The sequence below is a fragment of the Xiphophorus hellerii genome, chromosome 17 (assembly GCF_003331165.1).
Source record: "Xiphophorus hellerii strain 12219 chromosome 17, Xiphophorus_hellerii-4.1, whole genome shotgun sequence".
In the NCBI taxonomy this organism is placed as follows: Eukaryota; Metazoa; Chordata; class Actinopteri; order Cyprinodontiformes; family Poeciliidae; genus Xiphophorus; species Xiphophorus hellerii.
The window spans coordinates 19,694,510-19,712,215 of NC_045688.1; the positions used below are offsets into that span (position 1 = coordinate 19,694,510).

General features: G+C 41.9%; 1 protein-coding gene across 2 annotated transcripts; it reads right to left on the reverse strand.

The window, feature by feature from the left end:
- On the reverse strand, positions 1-13,515 carry rint1 (RAD50 interactor 1). Of its 2 annotated transcripts, none has more exons than XM_032588859.1 (15): positions 13,251-13,515; positions 13,034-13,159; positions 12,100-12,215; positions 11,620-11,793; positions 11,403-11,540; positions 10,167-10,347; positions 9,451-9,561; positions 8,474-8,699; positions 8,029-8,166; positions 6,997-7,091; positions 6,684-6,788; positions 6,259-6,479; positions 5,919-6,099; positions 1,050-1,168; positions 1-358 (listed from the first exon to the last, which is right to left on the reverse strand). In XM_032588859.1, exons 1-15 carry the CDS (start codon positions 13,482-13,484, stop codon positions 154-156), a joined length of 2,370 nt encoding a protein of 789 aa, XP_032444750.1. In that variant the 5' UTR covers positions 13,485-13,515; the 3' UTR covers positions 1-153. The 2 variants fall into 2 exon arrangements, with proteins under 2 accessions (XP_032444750.1, XP_032444751.1); XM_032588860.1 differs by having other exon boundaries at positions 13,034-13,142; positions 13,251-13,471.
- Between the last annotated feature and the right edge of the window lie 4,191 nt (positions 13,516-17,706).

The window sequence follows — 17,706 nt, forward strand, 5'->3', positions numbered from 1 at the left end:
TTACCTTAGAGGAATCTGAATTTATTAACTCTAATTCTAATGTAAGAACCAATGTTTTGGATTTAAGAGTGCAAGAAAATACATAGAATGAGACACCAGTCTTTCAGCTCATCTGATCCATGCTCCACATAACAGGAATACAGTCAGCCATTGTTATATTCCTGGCAGTAAAGCTTTGAGGTTGAGAAGGATTAACACATCGCATGGTGCCAAACAGAAAACTCCCAACTCATTCAGAGCAGACTCTGGTGAAGGATCTTCAAAGTCTGTTGCTTCCTGCTCAGAGCGTTTAAGGAGATCCTTTAGGAGAATGGCAGAGCCAACCTTTAGACACAAAATAATGCACGCTTCCTTCACACTGCAAAGACAAAAAGGAAGACGGGAAAAAAAAACAGTTACATCTGGTTCCACAAAAACATTTATCAACAAACAAAAGCAAAGAAATCAATCTTTCACAAAGGTCTGAAAATCAGTGGCTGATTTTCAGACAATCAGTGGCTGCTCTGCCATGAGACAGGGCCGACTGACAGACTACTGCCAGATCATGTCTGCAGTTAAAATCAGTCACCCCGCTGTTGTTAACTTAGCTGCTATATTTAGTAACTTTTCATACAAACTAAATACAAAAAAAAAACACTGAATCGGGAGGTCAGAGTTTTTAAAGTTCGGCAATCAGCCAGAAAACTGCAGTTGGTGAACCACTAGTATTTTTAGTAGGGCTATATGATTCCAGAAAATTGTAACACTGACATCAGTTGTGATTAGCCCTCTTTCTTTAGCAATAATAACCGACTAAACAGGCTCTGACAATTGTAATATAGTCCCTCTTAATATTGCATTCAAGCAGCCCTTTGCAACTATGATATTAAACGCACTGGTAATGTGTTGATGCCGATTTAATGCATTGTGTAGCTCTAGTATTTAACTGTCATGATACCAGGAAGATCTCATGTTGGCCCTCTTGCCCTTTCCCGTCTCTGGATCCCGGTCAGTGGGACGTTGTGCTGCAAAGCGTTAGGGCTAAAGCCGAGCCGCTGTCAAACACTTACTGCTTAAAAAAGTTCTCAGGTCTTCTGCAGTAATGGCCGAACAGAGGGAACAAGTTTCTGGTCATGTCGAACTGAAGCTGAGCCGCTCCACCATCACTGAAGTGATTAGACAAAATAACCTGGCAGACAGAAACAATTCATGAAATTATTGGTAGCACTAATAAGCACTTAAAGATGTTAACAGCTTCCCAACGATGACAAACCGCTTTGATTTCTTTCAGTCTGGTTTCCATGATTACCACAGTACTGAGATTGCCCTCGTCAAAGTGTTCAATAACATTCACATAAACACAGACTGTGGAAGAACCACAGTGATGGTTCTGTTGGACCTATCTTATCTTATATTGTTGAAGTGAATGGAGAGCTGGGTCGGACTCTCTGGTACTCAACTGGCTCTGATCTTACAGAAAAAACAGGGATTTATTTGTGTCAATAGGCAACTTCTGATTGAAGGCCTAGGACCCCACTCATTCAATATCTATATGCTCTCGCTAATTCAGGTTATAACAGGATATAAGATTAATCATCATATCTATGCAGATGGTACAGGTGACTGTGAACCCATCCAATCACTGAACAGATGCTTGGAACAGATAAATGTGTTGATGTGCCAAAACTTTCTCCAGCTGAAAAGAAACAAAACTAAAGTTATTATCTTTGGACCATGTAGAGATAACACACAGCTTCAGTAATCACAACTGAAAAGCAGAGATCAGGCTGAAATCTGGCTGTAGTGATGGACTCAGACCTGAACCTTCAGAGCCACAAAAATACAGTTACAAAGTCAGCCTGCTATCACCTGAGGATCATTAAAGGAGTAATGTCTCAGCAAGAGCTAGAGAAACTCAGCCATGTGTTTATCTTTAGTTGCATTGATTACTGCAACAGAGTCTTACAAGTTTATCTGAAAAAAAAACCAAATCAACCCTCCAGCTGTAGCTGATCCAGAACGCTGCTGCTAGAGTTCTGACTGAAACCAAGAAAATAGAGAACATCACCCAGTTCTACAGTCATTCACTGAGAGAATAGACTTTAAAATACTGTTAGTTTATAAAGATCTGCTGTTGTTGAATCAACCTTCCAGACCTCCCAGGTCTTCTGGTTTTGCTCTGCATCCAGAACCAAACATGGAGGAGGAGCATTCAGCTTCTATGCACCACAAATTCCAGATCTGGAATTTGTGGTGCATAGAAGCACCACAGAGTTTTCTGGAATAAACTTCCAGAAAACTGCAAAACCACAGAAATACTGAGTTCCTTTAAATAAAGGCTAAAACCAACCTGTTTAGAGTTGCTTGTAATGTAATATTTTCTGGTTTATCACGTGGTGCATTTATGACTTTGTAATTTTATAACGTAAAGCACTTTGAACTGCCTTCTGCTGAATGGGCTATAATAAAAAACATGACTGATGTATGTTTCTGTGTGCCCAGAAAATATATAATACTGCCCCTCTAATAAGTGGCTTAAAATACCTGCACTGACGGTTCAATAGAATTTATTAAGAATTTAAATGTTTTGGGAAAGAAAATCACTCCACAAGGCCAATGGACATAATCCTGATAAAACTGGACTACCGCTCTTGGCTTCAAACATTTTCTGTTATGTAAAGAAGAAGCAACTAGCCTCTTGGCTCAGACAAGATGTCCCAGCCCAGCAGATAGCACAGAGTTCTGACCCAGACATACAGCCTGCGGAGAGACGGATGGAACAGGCTGTATAGTTGACCCGAAAACCAGGCCCCACGTCTATTGAGGGCAGATGAGACAACAACCCTCTGCTCCACCTTGTGTCTCTCTGCTCACCTTTTGAAACTAATAAAGATAAAGGTCTGGTGGGGTATGGCTCTGCCAGCTTTACAAAATCTACACATTGACATCTTGGACTGTTGTTGTTTGCAAAAGTTCATAACTTTGTCACAAGCAGTGGTGGAGAAAGTACTCAAAAAATGTACTTAAGTAAAAGTACAAATACACAGGCAAAAATGTACTCAAGTAAAAGTCAAAGTACCACATTAACATTTTCCATCCATCCATCCATCCATCTTCTTCCGCTTATCCGAGGTCGGGTCGCGGGGGTAGCAGCTTCAGAAGGGAGGCCCAGACTTCCCTCTCCCCAGCCACTTCTTCTAGCTCCTCCGGGGGAATCCCGAGGCGTTCCCAGGCCAGCCGAGAGACATAGTCCCTCCAGCGTGTCCTGGGTCTTCCCCGGGGCCTCCTCCCGGTGGGACGTGCCCGGAACGCCTCACCAGGGAGGCGTCCAGGAGGCATCCTGACCAGATGCCCGAGCCACCTCAACTGGCTCCTCTCGATGTGAAGGAGCAGCGGCTCTACTCTGAGTCCCTCCCGGATGACTGAGCTTCTCACCCTATCTCCAAGGGAGAGCCCAGCCACCCTACGGAGAAAACCCATTTCGGCCGCTTGTATCCGCGATCTCGTTCTTTCGGTCATGACCCAAAGCTCATGACCATAGATGAGGGTGGGAACGTAGATCGACCGGTAAATCGAGAGCTTCGCTTTTTGGCTCAGCTCTCTCTTCACCACGACGGACCGGTACAGCGCCCGCTTGACAGCAGACGCTGCGCCAATCCGCCTGTCGATCTCCCGCTCCCTTCTTCCCCCATTCGTGAACAAGATCCCGAGATACTTAAACTCCTCCACTTGGGGCAGGACACCCCCCCTGACCCGGAGAAGGCACTCTACCCTTTTCCGGCTCAAGACCATGGCCTCGGATTTGGAGGCACTGATCCCCATCCCGGCCGCTTCACACTCGGCTGCGAACCGCTCCAGCGAGAGCTGCAGATCTGACATTTTACTTAAGTAAAAGTAAAAAAGTACTGGCTTTTAAAAATACTTAAGTATTAAAAGTAAAAGTACTTGCTGAATACATAACCTAATCGCTAATATCATTAAGTGTGCCGATAGTATTTAATTTGAATACATCATAAATGTGCCATTTTAATAAACAATGTCACAGATTAAACATGTTCTTATTGTGTTTATTCTCTGTAAGAGTTTAAACTTAGATATGTGATTCTATGCATCATAATTTCAGGGATGGAAACATCTTATTTCCTGTCCTAACGTAGCATGAACTTCATTAGTGACATTTATTTAGAAAGAAATCCAACTGAAAGGGGATGGAACGAAGGTGTGGGGGGGAAGACATGCAATCGAGGAGCCACGTAGCAGAGTTGTAGTCAAGACCACTGAACACGAGACCAAGACCAGCGCCCTGCGCTACATGACACAATAAAATGAAGTGCACCTATCAAAATTGGTTCTCAGATTGATCTGAAAGATCCACATTTCCATAAAAACACCTAGATATAAATACTTAGAGCTGAAATATATTTAACCAGTATCAATTACAACTCATTTCATTCTGTTTTGCTTTCATCGCTGTGCTACAATCCGCAGAGGTCGCCTGCCATCCCTATAAAAATAACGCCCTGGGCGGTTGCCCATATTGCCCATGTCAGAAACCACAACTGTCTGCACCATTAAACCATGAAACATAGCAATTAACTGTAATTGCAACAACACTATGAACACTGTCCAACGGCGCAACAAGCAGAAGGAGCACCATGACTGTTCTCATCCTCCCTCCCACTGCATGTTTGCCACCATGACAGGAGACAAAATCAATCAATGAGCATGCTCTGTGTTCATACGTTCAACTTTTACTTATTCGGCAATTAAATAAATGTGTGTGTGTATATATATATATATATATATATATAGCTATTGCAGTGTAAGAACAAAGAACGGCTCTCAGTGAGGCTTCAGTCCCATCAACCTTAGTAAAGATCCGTCCAGAAGAATCGGATCGTTCCTGAATCCACACAATAATTCAGCGCATGAGTGACAACTTTTTTTCATCGCAGATGCAACATGTGTCTCAGTACAGCTAGCTTTGCTAGCATCACGTCCACAGATCTTACCTTTCTTTAAGCTTTCCTTCCAAGTGACGCTAAAAGTTGGACAAAGTCCCACCGTCTGTGAAAGCGAAGCGCTGCTGGTTTTACATGTCGTCATATCTTATGATTTATGCAGCTATTATCGATTAGTTAGACATCTTCTCCCGCTCAGAGGAAACCACTGCGCATGTCTGGAGCTCCGCGTGCTAGTAAAGGGGGAGGCGATGGGTGACAACAGACACTAAGTCACGTTATTGCTTGGATTTTACGGCGCCACCTTAAAGTCCCTGAACTTCATATTTTAACGGACAAAAAGAGAGAAGTGCGACTTGGATGTAACGAGTAACGCAACACTTTTGTAGAAATGTAGTGAAGTAGAAAGTACAGATACTTACTGTAAAATGTAGTGGAGTAAAAGTAGAAAGTACCCATTATTAAATCTACTTAAGTAAAGTACAGATACATGAAAATTGTACTTAAGTACAGTAACGAAGTACTTGTACTTCGTTACTTCCCACCACTGGTCACAAGACAATCTGCACAGAGGACTTTTACATCACGCTGTAATTTGTCGTCTCTGTGATCAAACACTGGCTATTGTTTTGTTTATGATGTAATCTTTACTGAAATCTTTGAACATTTCTGAACAGTTCCAATCACAGACAACAAGAAGCTACCATTGTTTAGTCCTACAGACATAAAGAGTCAAAATGTAGTAGACTTTTCATTATTCGTTTTTTAAACCTAAACATGAGGTCTTCTGTGTGCATTATGCCACCAGTACAGTCCAATAAAACCAGTTCACCCTGCTGTCCCCCAGGAAATGTCCAAAACAGTGAAATAAAACAGCTGAGTGCATCAGTGTGAAGCACTGTGGGCATAGTAAAGTCTCTCACCATATGAGAACAGCTAAGCTGTGAATATCACAAACAGAAACATCACAGCTCTCACCTCTTGGTAAATGAAGTTGTCCAGTTTCTCTGCCAAACCCTGCCAGGCGAGTTGGAACAGAGAAACACTCAGGACCTGATGAAGGTTCAACAGTCTATCCCTCACGCAAAGCATCATGGGACACGCTGAACTGGACAGGGACATGGCAGACTGGTCTTGAGGAGGTGGAATGGACAACCATCTACAACAGGAGAAAAAACACAATATCCATCTATTCTGATTAACCTTTATTTTGAAAAACATTTGCAATAAAAACCAGGTCAAATATTGAAAAAAAGTCCATTAACCAGTACAAAAACCACCAGATTTGTGACTGTGTGTGGCACATTAACAGATTCACCTTTCCTGACAGTATGGCTGGGCTTTTTCAGCCGTGTCTCTCATTAGAAAGTGCAGCATTCTTCCCAACATGTCTCCCTTCAGTCGATCCAGCAGTGACAGCAGACCATCGAACAGAGACCCCTCCAGGGAGGCCAGACGCCCGACTTCTGTCATCTCCAGGCTGCCCAGAACCTCCTGCTGTCCCAGAGAAACCGCAGCCTGCTGCAGCTGGAGGAAAAACTGGAGCACACACACAGGAAGCAGTCACACATTCTGCAGCCTTCAGTTTCCGTCATTCCTCTGCAGCTCTGGCTTCATGCTTAGCGAATACTTTACTTGTAAAACTCAGGATGATTTTACTGCTCTTGTTCTGCTCAAAAGCTCATCATTAAGAGGTGAACACAATTTTCTGCTAGAACTGCAGTCACATAAACCCATACATACCACATTGTCCCCCCAGTCTCTCAGAATGGTTGAAATGTAGTTGACTGCATTGAGGATGGCGCAGTACCGGACCCCCAGTGGGCAGCGGGACTCTTCTTTCATCACCTGGGAATAAAAGAAAACAACTTTTATTGTGGTGGGACATTCATGTTGGACATTCTGGTTGTTCCTGATGTTGCAGAGCAGAGTGTCTGATTCCTGACCCATTCTCTCGAAGGCCAGTGAAGTTTTCTTGCTGAATCATGATTTTATGTTTTTCAAAGCGTTATGAAACAAGTTTTTTATGATAGCTGACATCCAGAGTCATCCTTACCTGAGTTAGTCGTATGCGGAAGTCATCGACCAATTCCTTCTGCAGCCCAAAAAACCTGAGCTGTGCTGCAGGACTGGGCAAGGCCCGATAACGTTCTGTAAGTTTGCAACCAAACACAATTAGCTGACAAAAACTGTTGGAGGAATCTATACTATAATTACATTTGTAGTGCTCTTTTCAAATGAGCTTATTGTGGCTTTTAGTTTTGGCAAAACTTTATCCATTTTTTATCTCTGGGTCAGGAGCGGTTTAAAGAATTTATGTATTTTCCAGGCCCACAGTGCCATTTTATAACATAATCAAGTAACTATGTTACTTTTGGTTGTTATAAAAATGCTATTTATATCAAATATGACTTATATGAAATGTCACTTGATGATTTAGCACCTTGAAATTGGGCCTCCGTCTCCTGCTTTTTTGAAACTCCGTCTTCATGAAGTCATCACAATATGGCTCCTTTATTAACCCTTTAACAACATTTTACCAGCATTGAACTGAGAGGTAGTTATATAATGAGCTCAGCTGATGTGCAGTTCCACCAAGTGTTTGCTAATTGCTGCTAGCTAGTCTGAAGGAGCTGAGTGGGTAAGCTACTGTGAAGGGCTGCTCTGTCAGGAGGAAGCTTGGAAACTTTGAAGGCGGAGCTAGGTCCAGCCAGGAGTTTAGCACAGCTGAATGGTTGCCATGGAGATTAAAGGATTTCTCAAACGTGCATGTATGAATCAAAATGAGGGAATAACATAACATGATGTATAACAAAAAAGGTCAATTTTACATAATACTGTCCATTTAACACAGAATGGGACACTTTTTACTGATTTGCTTCAAAATAATCTTACTCCTGTTGCTTTTCTACCTTATCTATAATTATCAAAATGAGCAAAAACCCTTTGTGCAGATTATAAATTATTCTGGATGAGTCTATATCTGATAACTGACCAGCTTGAGGAGGTTTTGAGTTTACACACCCCTGGCCATACCAACACATTTCTCAGCTTCTACTTTATGTGTGAAAACATGATGAAGTCATACCTGTGATGACTTGCAGGAGAGTCATGAATGTCTCTGCACACTCTGGTGCCTTCAGCTCATCCATGTCACTGATGTCTTTGTACTGAGATGTCCAGGCTCCCTCAGCTGACAGCATAGCGTCCATCTTCTCCACAGCCACTGTGAGCAAACGGAGAGAAAAGCGCAGGTAGTTATGCAGGCAACGTGGAGGACGCTCCATGTTGCCTGGTGTTCTGGTTCATAACATCATCTCTAAACCACAAATAGGACAAAGACATTAAAATCACTGAATCATGGGCAAAAATGATCAACTAGTACATCACTGTTTGATTTAGAATTTTCCAGCAGATGTCAGAGTTGTTTCCTACATAGACAGGATGCAACATGAGCACTGAGTGATGAGATACGGCTTTAAACACAGCGAAAGAGGAAAAAACTGATGGACAGCAGTCAGCTAAGAACTCACTCTTCCTCTCCACGGCGAGCCACTTCTGAAGGAAGGCGTCATCAAGCAGGATGTGGAGCAGAGCGGGCAGCATTGCCGGGTAGGAATGATGGCTTCTCAGGTCCTTCTCAAACTGCAGCACCTCCTCCACTAGGTGGCAGAAGAGCCCATCATCATACAGCATTCGAGAGGCATCACTGGCTACCTTCTCCTGGACTAAACACACCAGGCCTTGACACAGCACCACCTGCAGGCAGACAGAGCCAACAAATTGCTTCTCTCCTCACCCATCAGGAGACTTTGTTCCTTTTTTTCTAAATTCAGAGGATTTGTAGATGAAACTTTCTGATGTTAAAACCTAAAGTTATACATTATAATTTTAGGCAAAACAAGAACTTGAACTTTAATGTTTTAATTTGGATAGATTAATAACAAAAAGATCATGTGTTAAAGTTAAAATAAATATATTTAAACATTTTTGAAACGACTTGTTGAGATCAAAGATCTACTTTCCAAGAGTAGATAGCTGTACAGTTTTAGCTGTATGACATCTAACAATCAAGCAGTCCAACCATTAAAAACATTTAAATTCAGCGAGACCAACAACAACGGTCTGACAGAGGAATAAATAATTCCTTTTTTTTTTTCCTCCCCTCCAGGGGGTCTTTTGTGGGCTCTAGTGTCCCTTATATAAAAGTAGGCTGACAGGAAAGGGGAAGGGAGAGGGGGAGAGACATGCGGCAAGTATCGCCGGGTCCGGGAATCGAACCTGCGACGGCCACGTCAAGGACTCAAGGCCTAAAAATGTGGGTCGTGCTATCCCCTACGCCACCACAGCACACCCCAATAATTACATTTATAATCAGTACCTGCAGTTCCATTCTAGGTTTTCAGAAAATATTTCCACATGTCTAATGTAAGCACTGCTAGCTAAGCTAGAACTGATCTCAGTGCCAGATTTGGATCCATTTTATTTCTCTCTTTTATAATCAACATACCTTGGCACTGACGGTTTGTCCGGACCGGTCAAAGACTGGCTGAATCTTTTCCTCCATGAAGGTGGCGCTGTTCTCCATCCATTTCAGGACCTGAGTGAGGTACCACTCTGGCTGGAACACACATAGACATGAGACTCTTCTAAAGCAGGGAACCAGTCTAGTTAGTGTAGAGCTGAACTAAAACGGCTCATTTCCCCACACACAGTGCTTCATTAAAGAAGGTACTAAACCAAACAGGAAAGTGTTTAAAGGAGGAGTCCTGAAAGGCATATTAACATTAAAACTCCTTTTATTATATTCAGTCTACTGCATTTTCATTTCCTCAACAGTAAAAAAAAAGATTCTTTAATTATAAATATGTAAGTGAAACTCAGCTGCAGTATAAAAAAAAAGTCAATTAAACTCCAGTTTCAAAGCACAGAAACACTTGTAGGTCGAGATGGAAAGAAAATAACTGACAGGAAGATTAGAACCAATCCACAGAAATTGTCTCACAGTTAGCTTACAGTTCACAAATAGAAAACAAAGCAACAGCAAAAAAATATGGAAGCAACTTGGTAGAACTTCTTCTAAACATATAGGTCATTAAGGAGGAAGACTTCAAGTTTATTTTACTTTTCATTCTGAGAGTAAATGTCACATGAAGGAACCAGGGAGAGGAGTTGGGGTTATGACATCAGCTCCGCTGTGCGTTGGGCGTTCAGTGCAGGACAAACCTTGTGTATGGAGTTGGTTTGGCGATTTCCATAGAAGTGGTATCTGAACCTCTTGCTGAGCGGCTGCAGCATGATCTGAATGGGAAGACAGAGGGACGGTGCTGCGGGGGACAGGGTGGATGAAGAGCCAGGCGGCGCTCCTTGAGTGGAGGCTGAAACCCTCTGAGATATGAGGTCATCGCTTTGAGGGGCGGTTACAGAAACCAACGGCCTGATGGAAGCTGACTGCAGTCAGTGTTTCTACTAAAGGCTTTATGATTTAAACTTAGCATCAGGAACAATAGCTGAATTACTTACTGTAGCATTTAATAATTTAAGTCTGTTAAAGGGGAATCTCAATAGATTAGAATATCACTGAATGTTCATTTATTCATTCAAATCAATTCAAAAGAGAGATTTTTACACTCACACAGCATTAGTTTTGTTGATTATTACTACTAGCTAAATTAAACTCAAAACTCATTTTAAAAATTCTTATAAAATTACATTTTTACTTAAGAACAATAAAAGATTTATTATTAAAAAAATGTTTTGTTATAGTCACATTTATGAACTGACAGATGTACAACAGGTTATTTAGTCCTCTACATGGACAGTCAGTCATAAACACCCACTGCTAAAGAAACTGACTGTTTACAGAGAAGTGGACCGGAATGTATGGAAAGTTGAGAGAAAGAAAAAAGTTAGGCAGAAAAGTGTGCACAAGGAAGTTGGACTGCTGTCCAGCTACTTTAAGAGGATTGCTATGCCATGAAGAGGTGGATGGCGCCCCCTGGAGTCTCAGTAATGGAAGTTCTCAGACTCGGATGTAACTGGTTTTGATGCAGCCAAGTTGACTTATGATTCATATTCCATATGCAAAGGCTGCTCTAGTTGGCAGCCTTTGTTGCCAACTAGAGGCTGGAGTTACTCTGAGTTATACCTCATTTTCCTAACAACCCAACGTATTTACCTGACCTGTGTGCCATGTTGAGATGAACAATCTCTACTCAGTTCAGGCTCTGCTTCATGGTCAAACTCAAACTTAAAATTAAAATGTAAGATACAGTCGGATTCAATAAATCAGAGTTCTGATGAGGTCAGGCTAAAAGTACCTCTGACAATAACAACATTTAACCAGGTATTAAACACGCTTTTCCCACATTTCTGCATTCAGTGGTTTTTGATGTAATATTCTGTAATATTAAGCAGTTAAAATGACTTGTACTGAGCAGCTCTGTACATGTGAAAGGATACGAGGTCTGCAGAGCCAGCAGCTGCAACAGCAGTCCCTCCAGCTGGCTGCTCAGCTCCTGGTAGTTAGCAGGCGTCGTCACTGACTGGTTAGGTGTGATGATGGGCCACTGCAGCTGAGCCAACACTTTCTCAAAATCACTGTGACAGAAATAAAAAGGAGAATCAGACTTCTGAAGAATCTGACCTCCTGAGTATCGGGGCTTTGAGGTAGAGCTACCTGGTCAGTCGATCCTTGATGATGTTATGCCAGAAACAAAGAGTTTTCCAGAGAAAGTCACAAAGATGGGAACATTGGGATTGGTTTAGACCACAGTCCAGGGCTGCCATGTTCTCTACTCCCTTTATGGCGTCCCACACACTGTTGATCATCAGAGACTGCTGGACTGCAGCACTGTGGACACAGCAGCACACACAGACACCACACACATGCACCTTACATGTGATGCACAAAACTGTTTCCTAAACTCAATCAGGAGACAAAGTCACACACAATGTTTTCTCCCACATGCACAGTACCATAATATTCATTCTTTGTCTCTAATACAGAGCCTTGTTGACCCCCAAGACTTCTGGGAAAATATTCTGTGGACCGACGAGAAAAAAAAGGAACTTTTTGGATCTAGTCTAAAAGAGGCTGACTCTCCTTGTATTTAATGACTAATCCAGGTTCTTAACCATCTCTCCTGGTTTACTGTACCTAAGCTCCTCTATGTGGTGAAGACACTTCAGGTATTTCATGGATCTCTCTATGAAGTCCACATGGTTACATGTCTGGCCCAGATCCTCCATCCACTGCTTGGTCCCCTGTAGGTGCTAGAGAAGAGCAACAAGATCATCATAAATACAAACATCACAAAACACACATAACACGACTAGGGTTGAAATGATTAATCATGATGAGTCAATTAATTACGTAGTCCTCAATTAATTTAGTAGTTGTTTCTATGTGCGATGGACTGGCAACCTGTCCAGGGTGACCCCACCTGCCGCCCATTGATAGCTGGAGATAGGCACCAGCACCTCTCATGACTCCAACAGGATAAAGGTGTAAGAAAATGGATAGATGGATAATTTAGTAATTGATTAATCGTTAACTGGAATGTGCAGACTAAAAAAAAAACTACACATCCAGAGTTGTAACTAACCCTGAACTGTAAACAATATTTAAACATTTTGCATTTAAAATAAAAACATCTTTGTCTGTAAATATGTTTAACTTCACCTGGTTCAAACTCACTGAAGAAAGCAGTTATTGCTTTTTAGGCAGTTAAAATGACTATTTTATCATTTTCAAAAAACAACTGGGTTATTTGTTTATTTGCATCTTTAACTTAGTTCTTATAATGTATATGTAGAAAAAGCTTAAGTGGTTAAACGACAAATCTGTAGAATGAGGCAATTGTTTTATCCAGCTAATTGATTAATCGTCAAATAACCGATTGCTGAAATAATCATTAGTAAAAAACAGAACGAAAATACATAGAACCAACTGGACAGACTGTGGTAAGATTTCTAGGTGAAAAAGCAGCATTAATCAGTGGGAACTGTTCACACGATAATCTCAGGTTTAAATCTGACCTTTGCACACTTTGACCTAAAACTATGTCTATCGCTGTTTCTATGAGCTCTACCTGCTGCAGCCTGTTGGAGATGCGCTGCTCTCTCTGCAGCAGCTCGTCCAGAGAACATCTGACCTCCACTGCAGCAGAAAGAGCTGCTGCAACTTTAGGAGGACCAGAACTGCAAACATTCACAACCTGAATTAAAAAAGGAGACATTCACATTGGATTTTATATTGTCATAAACTTGTGTTTACTTTTGTGTTTACTCAGAGTTGAGCCAACCGACCTGCTTCTCCAAAGCTTCGGTCTCCTCTCGGATCTTTTCCAGCAGCTCACAAACATTCCTAGAGGATTTCAGGATGTCGCTCTGCTCCTTCTCCATGACTCCAGAAAGTCCGTAGTCCTCCTGCTCCCCCAAATCACCAGGAACTCCTCCATTCCTATGAGAAACCTTCTCTTTTAACTGGTCGCTACTTTTTCTCATTGGGGAGTTCTGTTGCTCCTCTGTAACTGCAGCCATTTTCCATTTAATCTACCGCGGTGACGTTGTCTTTCTGGCGAGTACAAATCGAATGTTAAAATTATTGCCCCCTGCCGCTTCGGGGTGGTATGAAAGCAGAACGAAAGCCAGTGTTTTGTTTGTTTTTATTGACTTGTATTATGAATTGAAGCACACTTAAATAATATCCAAAGATGATGTGCAAATCCGTTCGGCTAGGATGAATATCCAGATCAACGTGAAAAGCAATGAAAAGTACATGTTTGGAAAACATAAGCAGAGATGAAAGCACATTGGCGATGTCAACGTAATCAGACTCAGCCAGAGAAAGGAACAAAACCCCCATAATACACCCAGAGGGAAGTACACTGATGTACTTTGTACATCAAAGTACACCAATTGGGTACTTTGGAGACCCAATTTTTAAGTTTCAAAAATCATCAAAGCACACAATAAAATGTCAACATAGTCTGTTTATTAGAGTAAACAGGTGTTGATCTACCTACTGGCACAGATTGCATCGGCTGGAGAAAAATGTTTTCGTTAGATTTGAATGACCCAAAATGCCAACCTTCAGCTTCTAGAATACACTATGGATGAGTCAAATGAGTTTTTTATTACAAACTAATAACAAACATAAGTCCAAATGCATGGAAGATTTACCCGATGATTATCTACATGATGACTATCTGTCTGGCACTGTCCACCTGTCAGTGACATACAGAAATATAAAGCAAACATAACAGCATAAACACTTTAATAAATAATCAACAGGCAGTCTTCCCAGCTCTTCCAGGAAAGTTGTTCATTATGGCAGGAGCACTGACTTTGTGACTAACACCCTCCAACTACCGGGAGTCACATTCTCAGAAATTAACAGCAATATTTAAGTCAGATTTATTTGCAGAGTGCATTTCAGCAACAATGAGTTCAAAGTGCTTTACATTATAAAAATATAATACAGTAACCAATTATGAAACAATAGAATAGAATAGAATAGAATAGAATAGAATTCAACTTTATTGTCATTGCACTGTCACAAGTACAAGCAACGAGATGTAGTTTGCATCTATCCAGAAGTGCTCTACGAGATATAAATATTTATTTACAGATGTACAAGACTATGTATGTATGGACTATAAGGGGTTATAGCAAGAGATATAGATATTGTGTATAAATATAAATATGGGAGCTATATGCACAGATTATACATAATATACAAGAATGTTAGGGAATGGATTATAGATAAGTAATGGCAGATAAAATTTACAGGTTGTATGTGTGTGTGAAGAAAACAGTCAGTGATGTGTGTGTGTGTGTGTGTGTGTGGGTGCGTGTGTGTGTGTGTGTGAGGATAGTCCATGTGTTATTGTTGTATGAGAGGATAGGGGAGTACAGTCCTTATAGTTTATGTTTTATGTCAGGAGGCGTTCAAAAGCGTGACAGATGTGGGAAAGAAGCTGTTCCGGTGCCTGGTGGTTCTGGTCCGTAGGCTTCTGTAACGCCTCCCAGAGGGCAGGAGGGAAAAGAGTGTGTGTGCTGGGTGAGTGGAGTCCTTTGTGATTTTCCCGGCCCTTTTCAAACACCGCTTCCTGTAGATGTCCTTGATGGCAGGGAGCGGTGCCCCGGCGATATACTGGGCAGTTTTCACCACCCTCTGCAGCGCCTGCCGGTCGGAGACAGAGCAGTTCCCGTACCAAGCTGTAATACAGTTGGTGAGGATGCTCTCAATGGTGCAGTGGTAGAAGTTCGTGAGGATCTCTGAGGACAGGTGGTTCTTCCTCAGGGTCCTCATGAAGAAGAGGCGCTGATGCGCCTTCTTAATGAGTTTGGAGCAGCTGGTCGTCCAAGTCAGGTCCTCGGAGATGTGGACTCCCAGGAACTTAAAGTTGTCCACACGCTCCACCACTGTCCCCTTAATGTGGATGGGTGGATGTGGGTCAGCGTTCCTCCTAAAGTCCACGATAAGCTCCTTGGTCTTCTCGGTGTTCAGCTGCAGGTTGTTTTTGTCGCACCACTCAGCCAGACGGTCTACCTCCTCCCTGTAAGCGGCCTCATCAGAGATAATGACGAGGCCGAAAAAGACATTTCTTTTCACATTTTTGCATCTTACCATCTTTATTTCACAAAAGATATGTATGTATGTATGTATGTATGTATGTATGTATGTATGTATGTATGTATGTATGTATGTATGTATGTATGTATGTATGTATGTATGTATGTATGTATGTATGTATGCATGTATGTATGCATGTATGTATGCATGTATGTATGTATCCGTGCTTGAAGAACCCATGGATCATCCGTTGGGCTTTCTACAATGGCTGGATGTGGTTCTGTCGATGTTCTCCGCGTTCTTCTGCTACTTTTTATACTCTTGGTTGCGGAGAACCTTGCCGAGGGGAGTAGCGGCATTGTTTGCTCGCGTGAACGGCTGATTGCGCTGTGTGGGCCTCTGCTGCTGCCCGGAGACGGGCCTGTGGTCCCGGAGGAGTTACGGAGGAGACGACGGGGCTGCGGGTCTGGAGTTAAACGGAGGTAGAAGAGGAGACGGCGCAGGCCAGCGATACCGGCAATTATTGTGGGGAACGTGAGGTCTTTGGGAAATAGGACAGACGAACTCACGGCGCTGGTTAGAAAGCAGAAGGAGTACTGGGAGTGCAGTATCTCTGCTTCACGGAAACCTGGCTGCACTCGCTTATTCCGGACTACAGCGTGGAGGTCCCTGGATTTTCCTTGGTGCGCGGGGACAGGGACTATTCCAAGAGTCGGAAGAAGAGGGGCGGCGGGATTGCACTTTATGTGAGTGAGAGGTGGTGTAATCCCGGTCATGTTAACGTGAAGGAACAGATTTGTAGCCCGGACATTGAACTTCTGGCTGTGGGAATGAGGCCGTGTTATTTACCGAGGGAGTTTACATCCGCCATTTTGATCGCTGTTTACATTCCCCCATCAGCTGATGCAGCGGTGGCCTGTGACGTCATCAGCTCTGCCACAGCCAAACTCCAGACTCAACACACCGGACGTTGTTATTGTGTCTTGTCTCTTGTCTTGTCTTGTCTCTATGCTGTAACTGCGAAGTAATTTCCCTGCTGGGATGAATAAAGTACTTCTATTCTATTCTATTCTATGTATGTATGTATGTATCATGGGCGTAGGTTTGGGTATGGACGGTCGTGACATGTCACGACCAATATTCAAGGGATATAAAATAGTCCCGACCAATTTTTGCCATATTAATTAAAAAAAAAACAAACATATGTATTCTTTAACAAAAACAAAATAAATAAACGAAAATCTACATTGATTAGTTTAGTAAGTTGTAAGGTCCCACCAAAGCGTAGACCAAACCTACGCCCTTGGTTGGTATGTATGTATGTATGTATGTATGTATGTATGTATGTATGTATGTATGTATGTATGTATGTATGTATGTATGTATGTATGTATGTATGTATGTATGTATGTATGTATGTATGTATGTATGTATGTATGTGTGTGTGTGTGCGTGTGTGTATGTATGTGTGTATGTAGGGGTGTGTGTGTGGGCGTGGGGGCGTGTGTGTGTTTGTTTATAAGACAACTTTGGAAGTTCAGTTTCTAAGTAGCAAAACATTTCACAATCTCCAATAATTTACTCTTTACTCCAAAGTTCTGAACATTTATAAACTTTTAGTATAGTATTTGAGACTCAATTTATTTCAGGAAAGATTTTAACCAAAAGATATCTTTCAAATCACCATTGTTCCAGCACATCAATAAGGTTTCTTTAATTGTTTGTCTACCAGAAAAACTTGGTTTCTGTAAATATGGATTGAAAGGTCAGATCCAGTGACTGTAGTGTCCTATGGGCATTCATGAATGAAACTTTGACCCCTTAACTCTGCAGGTCAGTCTAAAAATGACAACATGAGAAGAACTGCCTGACAACACAGCTTTCCATGGAAGCCTAAGTGTGGTTTGTCTGCACATGTAGCTTGGTCACATGAGGAATCAGCAATCAATTATCAAACATCCCTGATAATGTACTGCTTTCAATCCCCCAAACAAATCAATGCTTTTATGAGATGAAGCTTTTTAGACTGAATCACATAATCGTCTTTAATGAAGTAATGACATCCTTTTAGTACAACAAACCTTCAGCAACAGAGTGTAAAAGGATTGAGACATTATGATGCACATGCTGAGTCTGTATGGTAAGCGGAAAGAGTATATGGAATTAAAGCTGCGAGCAGCCTCG